Source organism: Nannospalax galili, unplaced genomic scaffold (assembly GCF_000622305.1).
Source record: "Nannospalax galili isolate Female #2095 unplaced genomic scaffold, S.galili_v1.0 scaffold315, whole genome shotgun sequence".
NCBI lineage: Eukaryota > Metazoa > Chordata > Mammalia > Rodentia > Spalacidae > Nannospalax > Nannospalax galili.
The window spans coordinates 67659-82556 of record NW_008336851.1 but is presented as its reverse complement, the minus strand read 5'-3'; the positions used below and the strand labels follow the sequence as shown (position 1 = coordinate 82556).

Below are 14898 nucleotides of genomic sequence, written 5' to 3'. Positions count from 1 at the left end.
TTTTTTGAGGCAGGGTCTCCCTGTAGCCCCAGGTGGCCTGGAACTCACTATGTAGACCAGGTTGGCCTCAAACTCACAAATAGTGAGTTTGCCTCTGCCTCCCAAGTGCTGGGATTAAAGGCGTGCGCCACCACGGCCCCAGTAACTGTTAACTCTTCTAAGCTTCAGTATCCTCTTTTGTAAAAGTGAGAAAGAATCCTATTTGGTCACAATTCCACTAAAATGACTAAATAGAATGGTATCTATAAAGTGTAATCCTGTAACCGGGAGCCTATGTGCCAAATCAGGAACCAAGATTATTCACAAATGTATGCAGTATTTAAGTTCCTTTCCCTTGTATCTTACCCACTTGTTTATTTTAAAAGGAGCCTCACATTGCTTTAGTCAGCATTGATGGAGTTTAAGGACTAAGCAATGACCATACAACAGTACATATCCTCTGAGTTCTCAGAAGAATTGGTTCACCACCTCCATCCTGCTCTCCCTGAGGAAGAATAGGCACATGCACAGCACAGAAGTCTGTGCTTGGAAAACAGAGGCAAACACCAAGTTCAACTGGCTAGCATCATGTCTCCCCTGTACAGAAAGGAAACAAACACAAAACAGCAAATCTTACCTCAACAGGGGGTGCTTCTCCCAGCAACAGGTTATTAAAAATGGTAGCATAATCCCCATTTAAATTCATCAGTTCCTCATGGGTACCTCTTTCTGTGATACAGCCCTCTTTCATGAAGATCACATCATCACAATCAACAAGGTACTGGAGACAAAGGAAAAGTAGTACTGATACTTGTGAAATACATTCAAATATCCAGATCTGAACTTGGTATGACTCAACCAGAGATGATGTAGCTGTCCAGGGCACATTGGGCAACATCTGAAGTTATCCAATGTAAGGGGGAAGAGATACCACCAGCATATAGTAGATCAAGTCTGAATGCGCAGAGCAGCCCACCCCACCCCCAAGCAAGAATCCGAATCATCAATCAGTCTACAATGTAAATAGTGTCGAGACTCAGCTTTGCTTTAGTTTACTGTGCCCTATTATATGGGTCAGAGAGTATTTATGTTTTCTGATGGTGGGGCTGCACAAACCTTCCCTTAAATTTAAAATCCTGACCAGGTATGGTGGTAGCACAAGTCTTTAACCCCAGCACTCAGGAAGCAAAGGCAGGTAGAATGCTGTGAGTTCAAGGCCAGCCTAGCCTACATAGTAAGTTCCAAGCCAGGGCTACATAGTGAGGCTCTGCCTCAAAAATAAAATAAAATAAAATGAAATAAAATAAAAAGAATTACAGGCTTTCTGGAGCGAAAGGGGGAATTGGGACTCCAAACTTGACAACCTGGATGGCAACACATTTGAGATCTCTAAAAATGATAGCCTTTCATGGAATAACAGAAGGAAAAGCACTTGTTTCCCACCTTCAGATGTTGAAACAGGGCTTCCGATCAGACTACCTCACAATCAAAGTGAACTTTGAGTTGCTTTTCTCAGCCCTTCTATTGCTGATCTATATCCACAACCTGGTATGTTTCAAGGATCTGATTCAGATGGCCAAATGAGGGTCTGCCACAGTAACTTTCCTGGCACAATTGGTCGGGAGGCTATTTGCTGAGGAATGAAAATAATTCTAGGAATCTCTAGTTATCTCACAAAGATAACTAGACCAAGCCCATCTTTCTGTGTCTGATTTCCCAAGCCAAGGTGGGCAGCCCAGAGAAGAGCGTATCATACCTGTAACTGGTGTGTAACAAACAGAACTGTCTTAGATTTGAGGTGCTTCCGGATAGCACTGTTGAAGATATGGTTGCCTACATGGGCATCTAAGGCACTGAGGGGGTCATCCAGGATGTAGATGCTTCTGTCACTATACAAGGCCCGTGCAAGGCTGATTCTCTGGCGCTGGCCACCACTCAGGTTGGCTCCTCGTTCTCCAATCTACAAATCCAAAAGCAAAGGGAACCTTTTAACTCAAGTCCAGAACAGTGCTTCTCCCTACCCAAACTGATACCTTCTTTTGAACTCCCTGCCTTAGATGAAGTACCACTGTGATCCTTCTAGGAACTGAGGGAGTCAGCCCACAAAACCAGACCTATCTGTGGTTTTGTCACCTCCCTCTACAGAAAGACCTTTCCAAAACAAAGTTAACCATACCTCATCATTGCTTAAAACTCTTTAAGAACCCTGAAAGAATCTTAACACCCAAACACAGCTTGTAACCAGGCCCTTTCCCCTCAGGTCCCCAGCAGGCAGCTATCATGCCCACTATACAATCCCCCATCCATACCCTGAGATTTAAAACAGTGTGTACATTATGAACCCACAGGACATCATGCCTTGTTCTGCACTGTGCCTGCTCAGCTAGTGGCATCATCCCCTTTTGGGAAACTCTCCCAACCTCTTCTCCACTCACATCCACAGAAAGGGGGTTCTTTTTTTCCCAGATCATTTTGTGCCTGTTTATCTGGGGTCTCCTTAACTGTGAGCTCTTATGCATGTGGACTATTGTCCTGTTCCTTTATATTCCCAGTGCTGAGCAGCTGCTGCACACGTCACTAGAGATTCACTGGTGTGCACACATACCTGATAAATGTTACTATGTGAGCAAATGAATAAATCAACTATCAAATGGTAACTGGGTTTTTTTTTTAAAGAAAATATTCTGGCTGGAGAGATGGGTCAGTGGTTAAGAACACTGAATGTTCTTGCAGAAGACCCGGGTTCGAATCCCAACACCCACATGGAGGCTGACAACCGTCTGTAACTCCAGTTCCAGGGGATCCGACAGCCTCTTCTGTCCCCTGCGGGCATTGCACAACATGGGTGCACTTACTTACATGCAGGCGATACATGTGTACACATAAAAAATAAATAAAAAATAATAAAAAAAGAAAATATTCTTTAAAAAAATCACCCCAAGAGCCGGGCGTGGTGGCGCATGCCTTTAATCCTGTGAGTTCACGGCCAGCCTGGTCTACACAGTGAGTTCCAGGACAGCTGGAGCTACAGGGAGACCCTGTCTCAAAAAGACCTAAAAAAAAAAACAAACAAAAAAAAAACACCCCACGTATGCTATAAATTCAGAGGTTTTTATTAAAAATATTTTATTATTTTATGTGTATGAGTGTACTGCCTGCAAGTATGCATTGTACCCATGTCGTGCAGTACCTGCGGAGGTCAGGAGAGTATCAGATTCCCCTAGAACCGGAGTAACGGATGTTTGTTAGTTGCCATGTGGGTGCTGGGAAATGAATCTGGGTCCTCTGCAAGAGTGGCCTGTGCTCTTAACCACTGGGCCATCTCCCCAGCCTGGAATTCAGACGTTTTCTAACTTAACATAATAAACAAATATTATTAAAAACAAATTGCTCTTAGGTATTGCCTAACAATGTACATTTCTACTAAGTTCCCAAGTGATGCTGCTGCTGATCTGAGCACCAAGATTTGAGAACCTCTGAACTAATTAAACTATTACCAAATCTGGTTTGAGGCTTTAACTGATCAGCTAAACGAAAGGGTCAGACCCAAAGACCTCAAGACAGCTCACAGGGTTAACTTGAACAATGAAGAACACAAACCGGATCTTGAGACATATCTCCAGAAACGGCTCCAGACCAGAGAAGAAAAGAGGTTCATTCTAAAGCTCTTCCTTTCTAATAGAAGGCAAATCAAGTTCACCAAAGAAGTTCAACATGCACTTGCTTAGTTTGTAGTTTAAAAAACATTAATTCATTCTCTCTCCTTCTCTCTCCTCTCTCCTCCTCCCTCTCCCGCTCCCTCTCCCCCCCCTCCTCCCTCTCCCTCTCCTCCTTCTTCCCATCCTCCCTCCTCCCTCTCTCTTTCCCTCCCTCTCTCTCCAGAGTCTCACTAGGTAGCACTGCCTGGCCTGGAACTTGTTTTATTATGTCTACCATGCTGGCCTCAAACTCACAGACATCCACCTACCTCTGCCTCCCGAGAGCTGGGCTTAAAAGAATGTACCACCACACCCTGTTAAAACATATTTACGGTGCCAGGCACGACGGTGCACGCATTTAATCCCAGCACTTGGGAGGCAGAGGCATGTGGATCTCTGGGAGTTCAAGACCAGCCTGGTCTACATAGTGAGTTCCAGGCCAGCTGGGGCTAACAACCAAAAAAACCTCCCAAACAGAAAAACACATTTAGGATAAAAAACTAGCCAGGCGTGGTGGCGCAAGCCTTTAGTCCCAGCACTCAGGAGGCAGGTGGATCTCTGAGTTTAAGGACAGCCTGGTCTATATAGTGAGTTCCAGGCCAGCTGGGGCTACAGGAAGACCCTGTCTCAAAAAGACACCTCCCCCTCAAAAAAAAATTAGGGTAAAAAACCAATTCTGAATCAAAATGGGATATGCTTCAAATTTACATGACAGGGCTGGAGAGATGGCTCAGCGGTTAAGAGCACTGACTGCTCTTGCAGAGGACCTGGGTTCAATTCCCAGCACTCACGTGGCATCTATGAACCGTCCTTAACTCAAGTTCCAGGGGAAACCAAAGCCCTCTTCTGACCTTTGCGGCACTGCACAAACACGGGTGCACTCACATATATGCAGGCAATACACTTGTACACATAAAAATAATAAAATATTTACATGGCATATGAAATACTTAAATACTTAGGTAGTGTTGATATTCCTGTGGTAATTACAAATGCATTAATAATATAAGGGGCTCAATGAAGCAAAACACCCTATGTTGTTCTTTGCCTAAGCATTTAGGATGCTCTCCCCAGAAGGGGCTTTGGCCCAGCCTTCCATGTCTTCCAAAGTCTTTCCTGCTAAACTTGTTTCTGAGGCCTATCAGGAGCAGAAGGCCTGTACCTCCGTCAGGTCACTGTTCGGGAGAATGGCCAGGTCAGGCCTCAGGCAGCAGCTGTTTAGCACTGAATTGTATCTGAGGGACACAAAGAGACATGGAATCAGGGACTTGGTAAGAGCAGAGCCTGCTGATGCCTTGCCTCACACATGGCCAAGATTGAAAGGATGACAGAAACCAAAATTTCTTACCTTTCTTCATCAAATTCCTTCCCAAAGAGGATGTTGTCTCTAAGAGTGGCATTGAGAATCCAGGCCTGCTGGGCCACATATGCAAAAGTTCCATTGATTGCAATGCTGCCCTCTAGAAGTGTCATCTAGGGAGATGGACACCACCAGTGTCATAAGACAAAATCATCATCCTAAACCAACAGACAGTTGCCCCCCGCCCCCCATTCTGCCTTGTGCTGGATAGCTTTGGTGTCAACTTGACACACCTGGGTTGAGGGATCCTCAATTTGGGAATTGCCTCCATTGGACTGGCCTGAGGCCATGTCTGTGGGGCATTTTCTTGACTGTTGTGTGATGTGAGAGGGCCCAGCCCACTTTGAGTAGTGCCACCCCTGGGCAGCTGGGCCTGTGTTGGATAAGAGAGCAAGCTGAGTAGGGGCCAAGGAAGCAAGCCAGTAAGCAGCATTCCTCCATGGCCTGTGCCTCAGCTCCTGCTTCCAGGTTCCTGCCCTGAGTTCCTACCTTGGGCTCCCTGATGAACTACGACCTGGGACATATAAGCTGAATAAACCCTTTCCTCCCCAAGTTGGTAGTGGTCAGAGTGTTTTGTCACAGCAATGAAGAAACAAACTAGGACAGCCATGGAATCTAAAGATTTGGCAATTTCTAGGATGCTTTTATGGATTTAAGTCCAGACCACATCTTTGTTCCAAAGAGAGCTACAGCAACAAAGAAAATCAAAGTTCTCCTTATTTATATGAGATGGGAGCCCAGGATAATCCATAACTAGACTATAGGCACACACTTCACTCAGAAGCTTACTGGATGTTTTATACTTTTTCCATCTGAAAACAAGTCTCACTGTGAAAATATAGAAAGAAGGCCCTTTCAAAAGTTCACTGGGGACTGTCTGAGAGCCCCTGGATCCTGCCTCCATGTGGTTCTATCAAAATACCTGAAAGCAAATCCTGAATCCATCACTGTAGAGTCTAGCCTTGGAAGACAAAAGAAAAATGAGGAAGAACCCAATAGAGGGATGCTTTTGGAAGCTCTAGTCAAGAAATTCCAATGGACTCTCATGTGAACATTTAAAAACTGTCCTGTTCTTTTTTCTAGTTCCCTGTCTAGAACTTATAATGCTAATTACTCTTGCCTTTACTTCTCCTTCACATCTCCTATTCATGATTCAAGGACTTTCTTTTCCCCTTAGAGATAAGAGTTATGCAATTTGGGAGTCTTTTAGACCCACTGAAGCAGTACTCCAAATGCTTCACCCTGCATCCTTGTTCAGCATGGAAGAAGCCAGAGCGGTCTGAGGCCCGAGTCCCTATTGGCAATTTGGATAACTCCTCAGAAGACGGTGTGATAAGAATAGGAGGTAGGAATTGGCTAGGCAGTTAGGGTAAAAAGACCCCAAAGAAAAGTAGCCAGTTTCTTGGCTAAAAGTCAAAATGTCCTTGGGACTGTTAGCAATATACTCTGGTCCAAAGGCCAAAAAATGTCAAAAGTATTTGGGAGCTAATATCTAATCCTTAAAAGATTTTAGGGTTACCTCTTCAGAGGGGAGAATGTTAGAGTACCCAAAAGCCCCATAAAAATGAATAAATGAAAGAAGAAGAAAAAAGAAAGAAAAAGAAAAAAGTGATGGGGAGGTATGGGAGGTGTTAGAAGAGAGACAGCGGGCATGGATTTGATCAAAACACCTTATATTGCATGTATGGAATTCTCAATAAAGTTTTTGTAAAAGTTAAAAAAAAAGTTCCCCGGGGAGGGTGCCCTAAATATTTACAGCTAGAGCCTGCCTAGCTATAGGTGGGTCAATGAGGGTGGGTCAATTCATCTACAGAATTCTTCTAAGATATTGGCTTCTGTAACATGAGGATCAGAGAGAAAATAAAATTCCAGGCTAGACACCAACTCATAGGATACAACATCCACATAAAAATGATGGAACTTTCCTCCAACATGAAGGGACTGCATGATGTCCCATGTGCTTTTATATTTTCTGTAGCAGTTTGATACAAACTGATTTGTCCATTTTATCATGGGTTCTTTTTGTTTTTTTGTTTGTTTTGGAGACAGGGTCTCCCTCTAGCCCCAGACAGGATGGCCTTGAACTCACAAGAGATCTGCCTGCCTCTGCCTCCTGGTTTGCGCCACCACGGCTATCATGGGTTCTTTTTGAGACCAACAATAGACATCTATTTTGGATTAAGGATGCTATAGCTTTGAAGCAGTTTCATTAATCAGCCCATGTAGTGCTTGCACAAATAAGCTTGTCCCTGTGAACACCATCACATGCAGTGAATGGTGACCAACATAGGCAAACCACCCTGAAACTGGCAAGCAATCTACCGTGCACATCAAAGTGTTCAGAAATCTACCTCTCTTGACTGCTGCTACAAACAGTCACATACAACACTGTCGGTCAAGAGTTAAACTCTAGGGGTCAGGGGGCTGCTCTGTATCATGAGCTTCCCTATCAGAAGGGCTGCCAGGATTTGGTCCATAAACTAAGTCCCACTTGGCTTTGAACTTAGCACTGCCTAGTTAACATCTGAAAAAGCAGCATCTTGCTATACCAGTGAGTAGCACTTTAAAAAGACTTCTTCCTACTTCTCCTTTCCTAGTCTCATCACTGGTCCTCAAATTTAGGGGATTATGAGAAATCGCCTGTCAGGACTTGTGATTTTTACGAAGACTACAACTGGACCCAAGGACTAGAGTGTATAATAGGAGGACCATAGCACACTATGGTGGTTGGTACCTTACAAGACAGGGAAATAGTCCCTAGCATACAGGCTCCACTGTCCTCAACATGGAGTGATTTGGGAGACCTCATCTGCCAGGAGCTAGTAATAATCCCATGTTAAATCATCTACATCAAGCTCTTTAAATTGAGTTAAAAACATATAGGTACTTTTGTTTCTTTTTGATTATTGGGTTCTAAACACACAGACAAGCTGTACACCTTTTCTCCCTCACTCTCAGTGCTGACATCTGCCCGTCTCCTCTGTGGACTGTTGACTCACTGACTTGTGATGTGCCTCCGTATCTGGAGAGCTGCCTTTTTATGGAAATGAACTCCCCAAAGGAGTAACGATCTCAGAGATTAGGTTGAAGATCAAGTGAGGTTGTACTTCTGAATCAAATTCTGGTAGTTCACTTAAATGCTCTGTGGCAGTGTGCGGTGTTCGGTCATCTCTCTTCTCTGCTACTTCCATTTCTAGCATACCTATAGCATTCAGTAAGTACCTCCTAGATAAGAAAAGGAACAGGAAACAAATAAACCATGTAGGGCATCTATTGGCTACACATCAGGTGCACTCTTCCAGATACAAGGCCTTTAAGGGTGGAGATGGGGGGCATGACACAAACCATAGTCTCTTTGTTTCTACCTCTCCTGACTCTTCAGCAAATATGTTAGCTTTTCCTGAGACATTTGCTGAGCAGAGCCCTGAGAAATAAACAGAAAATGCCAAAGAAATAACACAAATCTTACCTGGCCTAAAATGGCTGAAATGAGAGATGTTTTTCCACTTCCCACACTGCCACAGACTCCAACCAGTTTACCCTGGACAAAGCAAAAGGTGAGAAGAAGGACATCAAAAGACTACCAGCCACTCACCCTAAGGACCTGCAATTTCTTTGAGGAAAAATGCATTCGCCTATCAACACAGGAACTGTCATCCCAAAGATCAACAAGCCACTCACCTTTCAGCTGCCTGCTTCATATAGAAGCCCTTTGGGATGAATAATTAGCATAAAAACACATTATGGTATTCTACAATCGCTATAGGAAAAGCTGAAGCTGCTTGTCAACTTTGTAGATAATCTAAGTGTTTTTTTTTTTTTTTTTTTTTTTTTTTTTTTTTTTTTGAAGCAGGGCCTCCCTGTAGCCCCAGCTGGCCTGGAACTCACTATGTAGACCAGGCTGGCCTTGAACTCACAGAGATCCACCTGCCTCTGCCTCCCAAGTGCTGTGATGAAAGGCATGAGCCACCATGCCTGGCTAAACCAATTGTTTAATATATTTCTTTTTTAAAAAAACATTTTATTTATTGTTTTATTTTATATGTATGAGTGTATTGCCTGCATGTATTTAAGTGCACTTATGTCATGCAAGGCCCATCGGAAGAGGGTGTTGGAGCTCCTGGAACTGGAGTTATGGATAGTTGTTAGCTGCCATGTAGGTGCTGGGAATTGAACCTGGGTCCTCTGCAAGAGCAGCCAGTGCTCTTAATCACTGAGCCATCCCTAAAATGTATTTTGTTTTTAAAAAAATATTTATTTTTATTTTATGTGTATGAGTGCAATGCCTGTGTGTAGATGGGTGCACCTGTGTTGTACAATGTCAGAGGAAGTCAGAAGAGGGTGTCGGATCCCCTAGAATTGGAGTTATGGATGGTTGTTAGGTGCCATATGGGTGCTGGGAATCAAACCTAGGTCCTCTGCAAGAGCAGCCAATGCTCTTAACCACTGAGCTATCTCTCCAGTCCCCTAAAACATATTTCTTATATATCATTTTTTTCCTGCAAAATATTTTCAAAAATCTGAGGAATGCCATCAATCCCAAATAAAAATAAAAAAGCAAGGGGCTGGAGAGATGGCTCAGAGGTTAAGAGCACTGACTACTCTTGCAGAGGACCCAGGTTCGATTCCCAGCACCCACATGGCAGCTATAAACCATCCTTAAGTCCAGTTCCAGGGGAATCCGAAGCCCTCTTCTGACCTCTGCGGCATTGCACGACACAGGTGCACACAGATACATGCAGGTAATACATTCATGCACATAAAATAAAAATAATAAATAAAATGTTAAAAAAATACAAAAGCAAGTCTGTGATTATCTAAATACAGTCATCTTAAAAGTACTCCCAGGAGACTGATTTCAAGACCCAAAAGGATATCAAAATCTTCAAGTGCTCAAGCTCTCTGTAGAAGATCTTTGTAGAAGTATTTGCGTAACCTGCATATACCCTCCAAGTGACTTTGAGTCACCTCTAGATCATATATAAAATATAATAGAGGGGTTGGAGGATGGCTTAGCAATTAAGAGCAGCGGATGCTCTTGCAGAGGACCCAGTTTCAATCCTCAGCACCCACATGGCAGCTAACAACCATCTGTAACTCCAGTTCCAGGGGATTTGACTCCCTCTTCTGACCTCTGCAGACAATGCACAGGAGTGCACTTATACACATGCAGACAATATACACATAAGCGTTTTTATTTAAAAAACATGTAATATAATATATATAATAGTTGCTATATATTAAGGAATAATAACAAGAAAAAAAGTTGTGCATGCTCAGAAGATACAACTGTTTCCCAAAATATGTCTATGTGTGGTTGATTTGAATGTATAGATTTGCAACCACAGACACAGATATCTAACTGTATACTCAGGTAAGATGATGAGTTCCCAATCAGTAGTGTGGTAAGTTTTCAAAAACAGTTGACTTTTAAAAAGGGCAATTTGAAGCTAGGTATGGTGGGGTGCTTGCCTTTAATCACATCACTCAGGAGGAGGAGGAGGAGGAGAAGGCTATCTCTGATGGTGAGGTTATGTTTTTTGGAGAGAACAAAAGGATCTTGTTTTTTTATCTAGTCTGTGTTTTTTTATTGGGAACTTAAGACTGTTAATATTGAGAGCTATTATTGAACAATGTGTACTAATTCCTGTTATTTTGTTGTGTTTTTTTCTTAGACCTTTGTTCTGGAACTGTTTATTTATTCTCTGTGATCTCTTAGATGTAACTAATCTTCTCTTCAAACTTAAGTATTCCTTCCAGTATTTTCCATTGAGCTGGATTAGTGGTCATAAATTCCTTAAATCTGTTTTTATCATGGAAAGTTTTTCTTTCTCTTTCAATTACAACTGATAGTTTTGCTGGGTATAACAGCCTCAGCTGCACCCGTGGGGTTTAAGAACTTGTAGGACACCAATCCATACCCTCCTAGCTTTCAAAGTCCCCACTGAAAAGTCAGGCGTTCTTCTGATGGGCCTTACTTTGTTTGTGATTTGGTCTTTTTCTCTTGCTAACCACTGCATTAGTCTTCTATTATTGCAGATGAGCATTTCTCACCACCTTCATCTCTACCACCAGTGGTTGGAGACATTTTCTTCTTTCTCCTATACTAGAGGAACAGCCCATTAATGATTCTCCTTGTTTCTACTTCTGTCTCACATCCTTTACCAGCTCTTTTCCCTCTCAGGGTGAAGCCAGAATCTCTGGGGAGGCTCCAGCACCCCCCTACTTTCCATCCTCATGATTTGCCACTGTCTTCTGTACTCGTCCTGCTCCAGTAACCACCGTGATCCAGATGTAGAGCCTATGTGCCTTGTTCTTTAGCTTGGTATGTTCCTCTTCCCCTAGATAAATGCATGGCCCACTCTCTCAGGTCTTTGCTCGCACATTATTTGTCATCATCCAGTCCTTTTTATTTGAGATAGGGTGTCACTATGTAGCCAGGCTCATCTCAAATTCATAGTGATTTTCCTGCCTCAGCCTCCTGAGAGCTGAGATTATGTACTTTTGTTATGGCTAATCTTGGATGTCAACTTGACACACCTAGAAAGAGAGACTTCTTCCATCAGACTGACCTGTGGGTCTTTTATGGGGGGCATTTTCTTGATTGTTAATTGGTGTTGGAGGGCCCAGCCCATTGTGGTGTCATCCCTAGGCAGGTGGGCCTGGGCAGTATAAGAAAGGTAGCTGAACATGAGTCTGAAGGCAATTCGGTAAGCAACATTCCACCAAGGTCTCTGCTTCAGTTCCTGCTTGAGCTCCTGCCCTGGCTTCTACTGATGATGGACTGTAACCTGTAAGCTGAAATAAACCCTTACCTCTTCAAGCTGCTTTTGGTCATGGTGTTTATCACAGCAAACAAACAAACAAACAACAACAAAAAAAAAACCAAAAGAAAAAAAAAAAACTAAAAAAAAACAACCAAAATAGAACATACCACCAAATCTGGCTAAACAGTCAAGGGTCTTCTTTTTCTTTCTTTTTTCTTATGGGGGGGTGGGGGGGGATAGAGTGCCATTGTATAATCCTGGCTAGCCTAGCACACACTATGTAAACCATGCTGGCTTCAAACTCACAGAGATCAGCTTGCCTCTACCTCCCAAAGTGCTGGAATTAAAGGTGTGTGCCACCACTTCCACCAGGCTAAAATAGTCTTTAAATGATGCCTTGCCAACCTGTTGAAACTGCAACCACAACAGTTCCCATCCCAGTCCTCTGTGCCTTTCACAATCTGACAAACAATATATTTGACTTGTTTGTTGTCTAGAATATAAACTCCAGGGTAGGGATTTTTTTTTTTTTTGAGACAGGGTCTCCCTGCAGCCCCAGCTGGTCAAGAACTCACTACGTAGACCAGGCTGGCCTGGATCTCACAGAGATCTGCCTATCTCTGCCTCCTGAGCGTTGGATTAAAGGCGTGTACTACCACACCTGGTGTCTTTGTTGCTGTATTCCCAGTCCTTCATTAGTGCCCAGGAAAGAGTGGCACAAAAAAAAAAAAAAAAAAAAAAAAGGCTGTTGAATGAATGAATATATACATACACACAACATCTGGAGTTCCCAGATGATCTGGTTCTCTGAACATGAAACTAGTTCCCAGTCAGTCTGTATCTTACAAACCTTGAACCTGGAGTCTCTGTCCCTTCTGAGAGTCCAGGTCTATACTACCTGAGCTATGACATCATACCCAAAATCATCCTTTAAAATAAATGATCTCAGCCAGGTATGGTGGCACATGCCTTTAATCCCAGCACTAGGAGGCAGAGGCAGGCAAATCTCTGAGTTCCAGGCCAGCTGGGGCTACAGGGAAACCCTGTCTCAAAAAGACCAGAAAAAAATAAAAAAATAAAAAAAAAATCACAAGATCACAATATAGTATGGAGCTGTAGAGATGGCTCTGAAGTTAAGAGCATTTGCTGCTCTTGCAGAGAACTGGAGTTTGGTTCCTAGCACCCACTTCAGGCAGCTTCCAACTGCCTGTAATTCCAGTTCCAGGGGATCTGACATCATCTCTGCCCTACCTTCTGCCAGTTCCTGCACTCATGTCCATATACCCATACATACAAATGTAAAAATTTTTGAAAAGCAGCACTGAGAATACCTCTTTTTTTTTTTTAAGTATATAAAAACATTTATTCATTAGTCAGATGAGCTAGTTAAGAGAAATGCCTTGCAATTTAAAGATTATGTGTTAAAAACAAGGAGGCAACAAACATTTCACAAGGGGAATGGAGCTGGAATCCCAGATTATCCAATAAGATTCCCTGCACAGCAGGAATAGAACATGGAAGACAAGTCCTAGGACCTGTGTCTGTGGGCAGATGCTCTGTGGATGGGAGTTGAGAATATCTCTTACATGCCCAATTCTGTGTGATGCACAACCTGGTGGTCACAAAGAGCCTGCATAGTTTTAGCATTGGATGTAATTAGGAAAGCTCACATACAGCTATTACAGTCAAAAATCATCACAGAGCAGAATCTTCTAAGATTTACCAGAGTGCTTCATTTCTTTGTTGGTAAAATGTGCATCTTATGAGATCATTGGTAATTAATTCTGGTGCTAAATGCGTAAGTACTCACTTTGGAATTAGAACTGGCCCAATCCGTTCTTGGTTTAAAACTACTCCCAGCCCGAGTATTTTGCTTAAAGGAAGGATATCTGCTTATTCTTGCCAGATCCAAATGGGGGCAGTGCAGGAGATGGACCACAGGTGGGAAAGGGCTCACCTCTTCAATTTCCAAGTCAATGCTGTACAGCGTCCTCTGCAGGCGCAGGCTCCCTGTGTGGATCTGCTTGCCTTCTTCCTCTTCGGGACTGGGCCGCTCGTCACTATCCAGTAGGAGGTGTCCTTTCTGCTCTGCCAGCACCGCCTGATGCTCAGTGCATTGCAGCTGCCTCACCTTCTCTTTCTTGCCCCTGGTGGCCCTCTTGTCTTTTTTCATTTTGGGGGTGAGCTTGGGCGAGTTCTGTATACTGGAGTGGGAGGAGTCCCATGCCAAGGTGGCATTTTTCATCTCTATCTTGATGTGAGGATTGGCCGGTTTGTTCTTTATCATGTGAACCTCTTCCATTAGAAACAAACTCTGATAGGAGTTGTGAGAGAGGTGTAAAGATGAGACACTGGATCAAGACCAGGGAGACAAGCCTATGGCGTACACTCACGTAGCAAAACACATCAGGCTATACAGTGGAAGGAAGCTGAAGGGCAAAAGGTAGCTCATTAGTGTAGCCTCATCTCAGGCCCATCAAGGGGGCTCAGGAGTGTGGGGTATCTCAGGAGGTACAGGGCCTTGTCCAGTGACCCAACCCTCTATACTGTTACATGCTAAGCTACCCCTTTCTTTTTCTGTTAGCCTAATTATGGAGCAAAAGGCATTTAAGTAACTGATATGGAGCCCCTGGTACACTTTGCTCATGAGTTACTAAGTAACATGTAGAAAACCCAAATAGCACATTAACCTTCTACACAGAGTCTCATCATGCTGTTTTGGCTCTAGATTACTTCTGCTGACCCAGTGCCTGCATAGTGCCCTCACTCATGGCCTGGTACCTACTGGGAGAGGCTGAACTGGCACCAGGCTTAGGTTGCTTAGTTTGGAAAAAATACAAGGTAAGAGCCTCTGTAGAAGCAAAGGTACCTCCTGAGAAACATTTCATGGGAAGGGAGTAAGATTCTTTCCTCCCACTCATTTCCAGGGTCCCCCTGAGTCATTTCAAAGGAAAGGAAAATGGAACATTTAAACAGGGAGGTTTCTCTGAAGTTAGATCTGAAATTCTGATTTTATAATAAAACTTGAGCTCCTTTCTGACCACTCATTTAAACCAGAAATGGCTACACAACACTATTTCAGAATGCTTTTTTT

General features: G+C 43.3%; 1 protein-coding gene across 11 annotated transcripts in view; it reads right to left on the bottom strand.

Moving 5' to 3' along the window:
• Positions 1-14898, bottom strand: part of Abcc5 (ATP binding cassette subfamily C member 5) — a 94627-nt gene that overhangs the window by 34301 nt on the left and 45428 nt on the right. For 9 of the 11 annotated variants that reach the window (XM_029562612.1, XM_008831257.2, XM_029562616.1 and 6 more), the window contains 6 exons: positions 13762-14118; positions 8507-8578; positions 5026-5150; positions 4840-4912; positions 1736-1939; positions 617-760 (listed from right to left, as the gene is read on the bottom strand). In XM_029562612.1, the coding sequence (XP_029418472.1) occupies positions 617-760; positions 1736-1939; positions 4840-4912; positions 5026-5150; positions 8507-8578; positions 13762-14118 (975 nt within the window). Of the gene's footprint in view, positions 1-616; positions 761-1735; positions 1940-4839; positions 4913-5025; positions 5151-8506; positions 8579-13761; positions 14234-14898 lie in introns of all 11 variants that reach the window. The other 2 variants (XM_029562620.1, XM_029562615.1) reach the window with 2 other exon arrangements.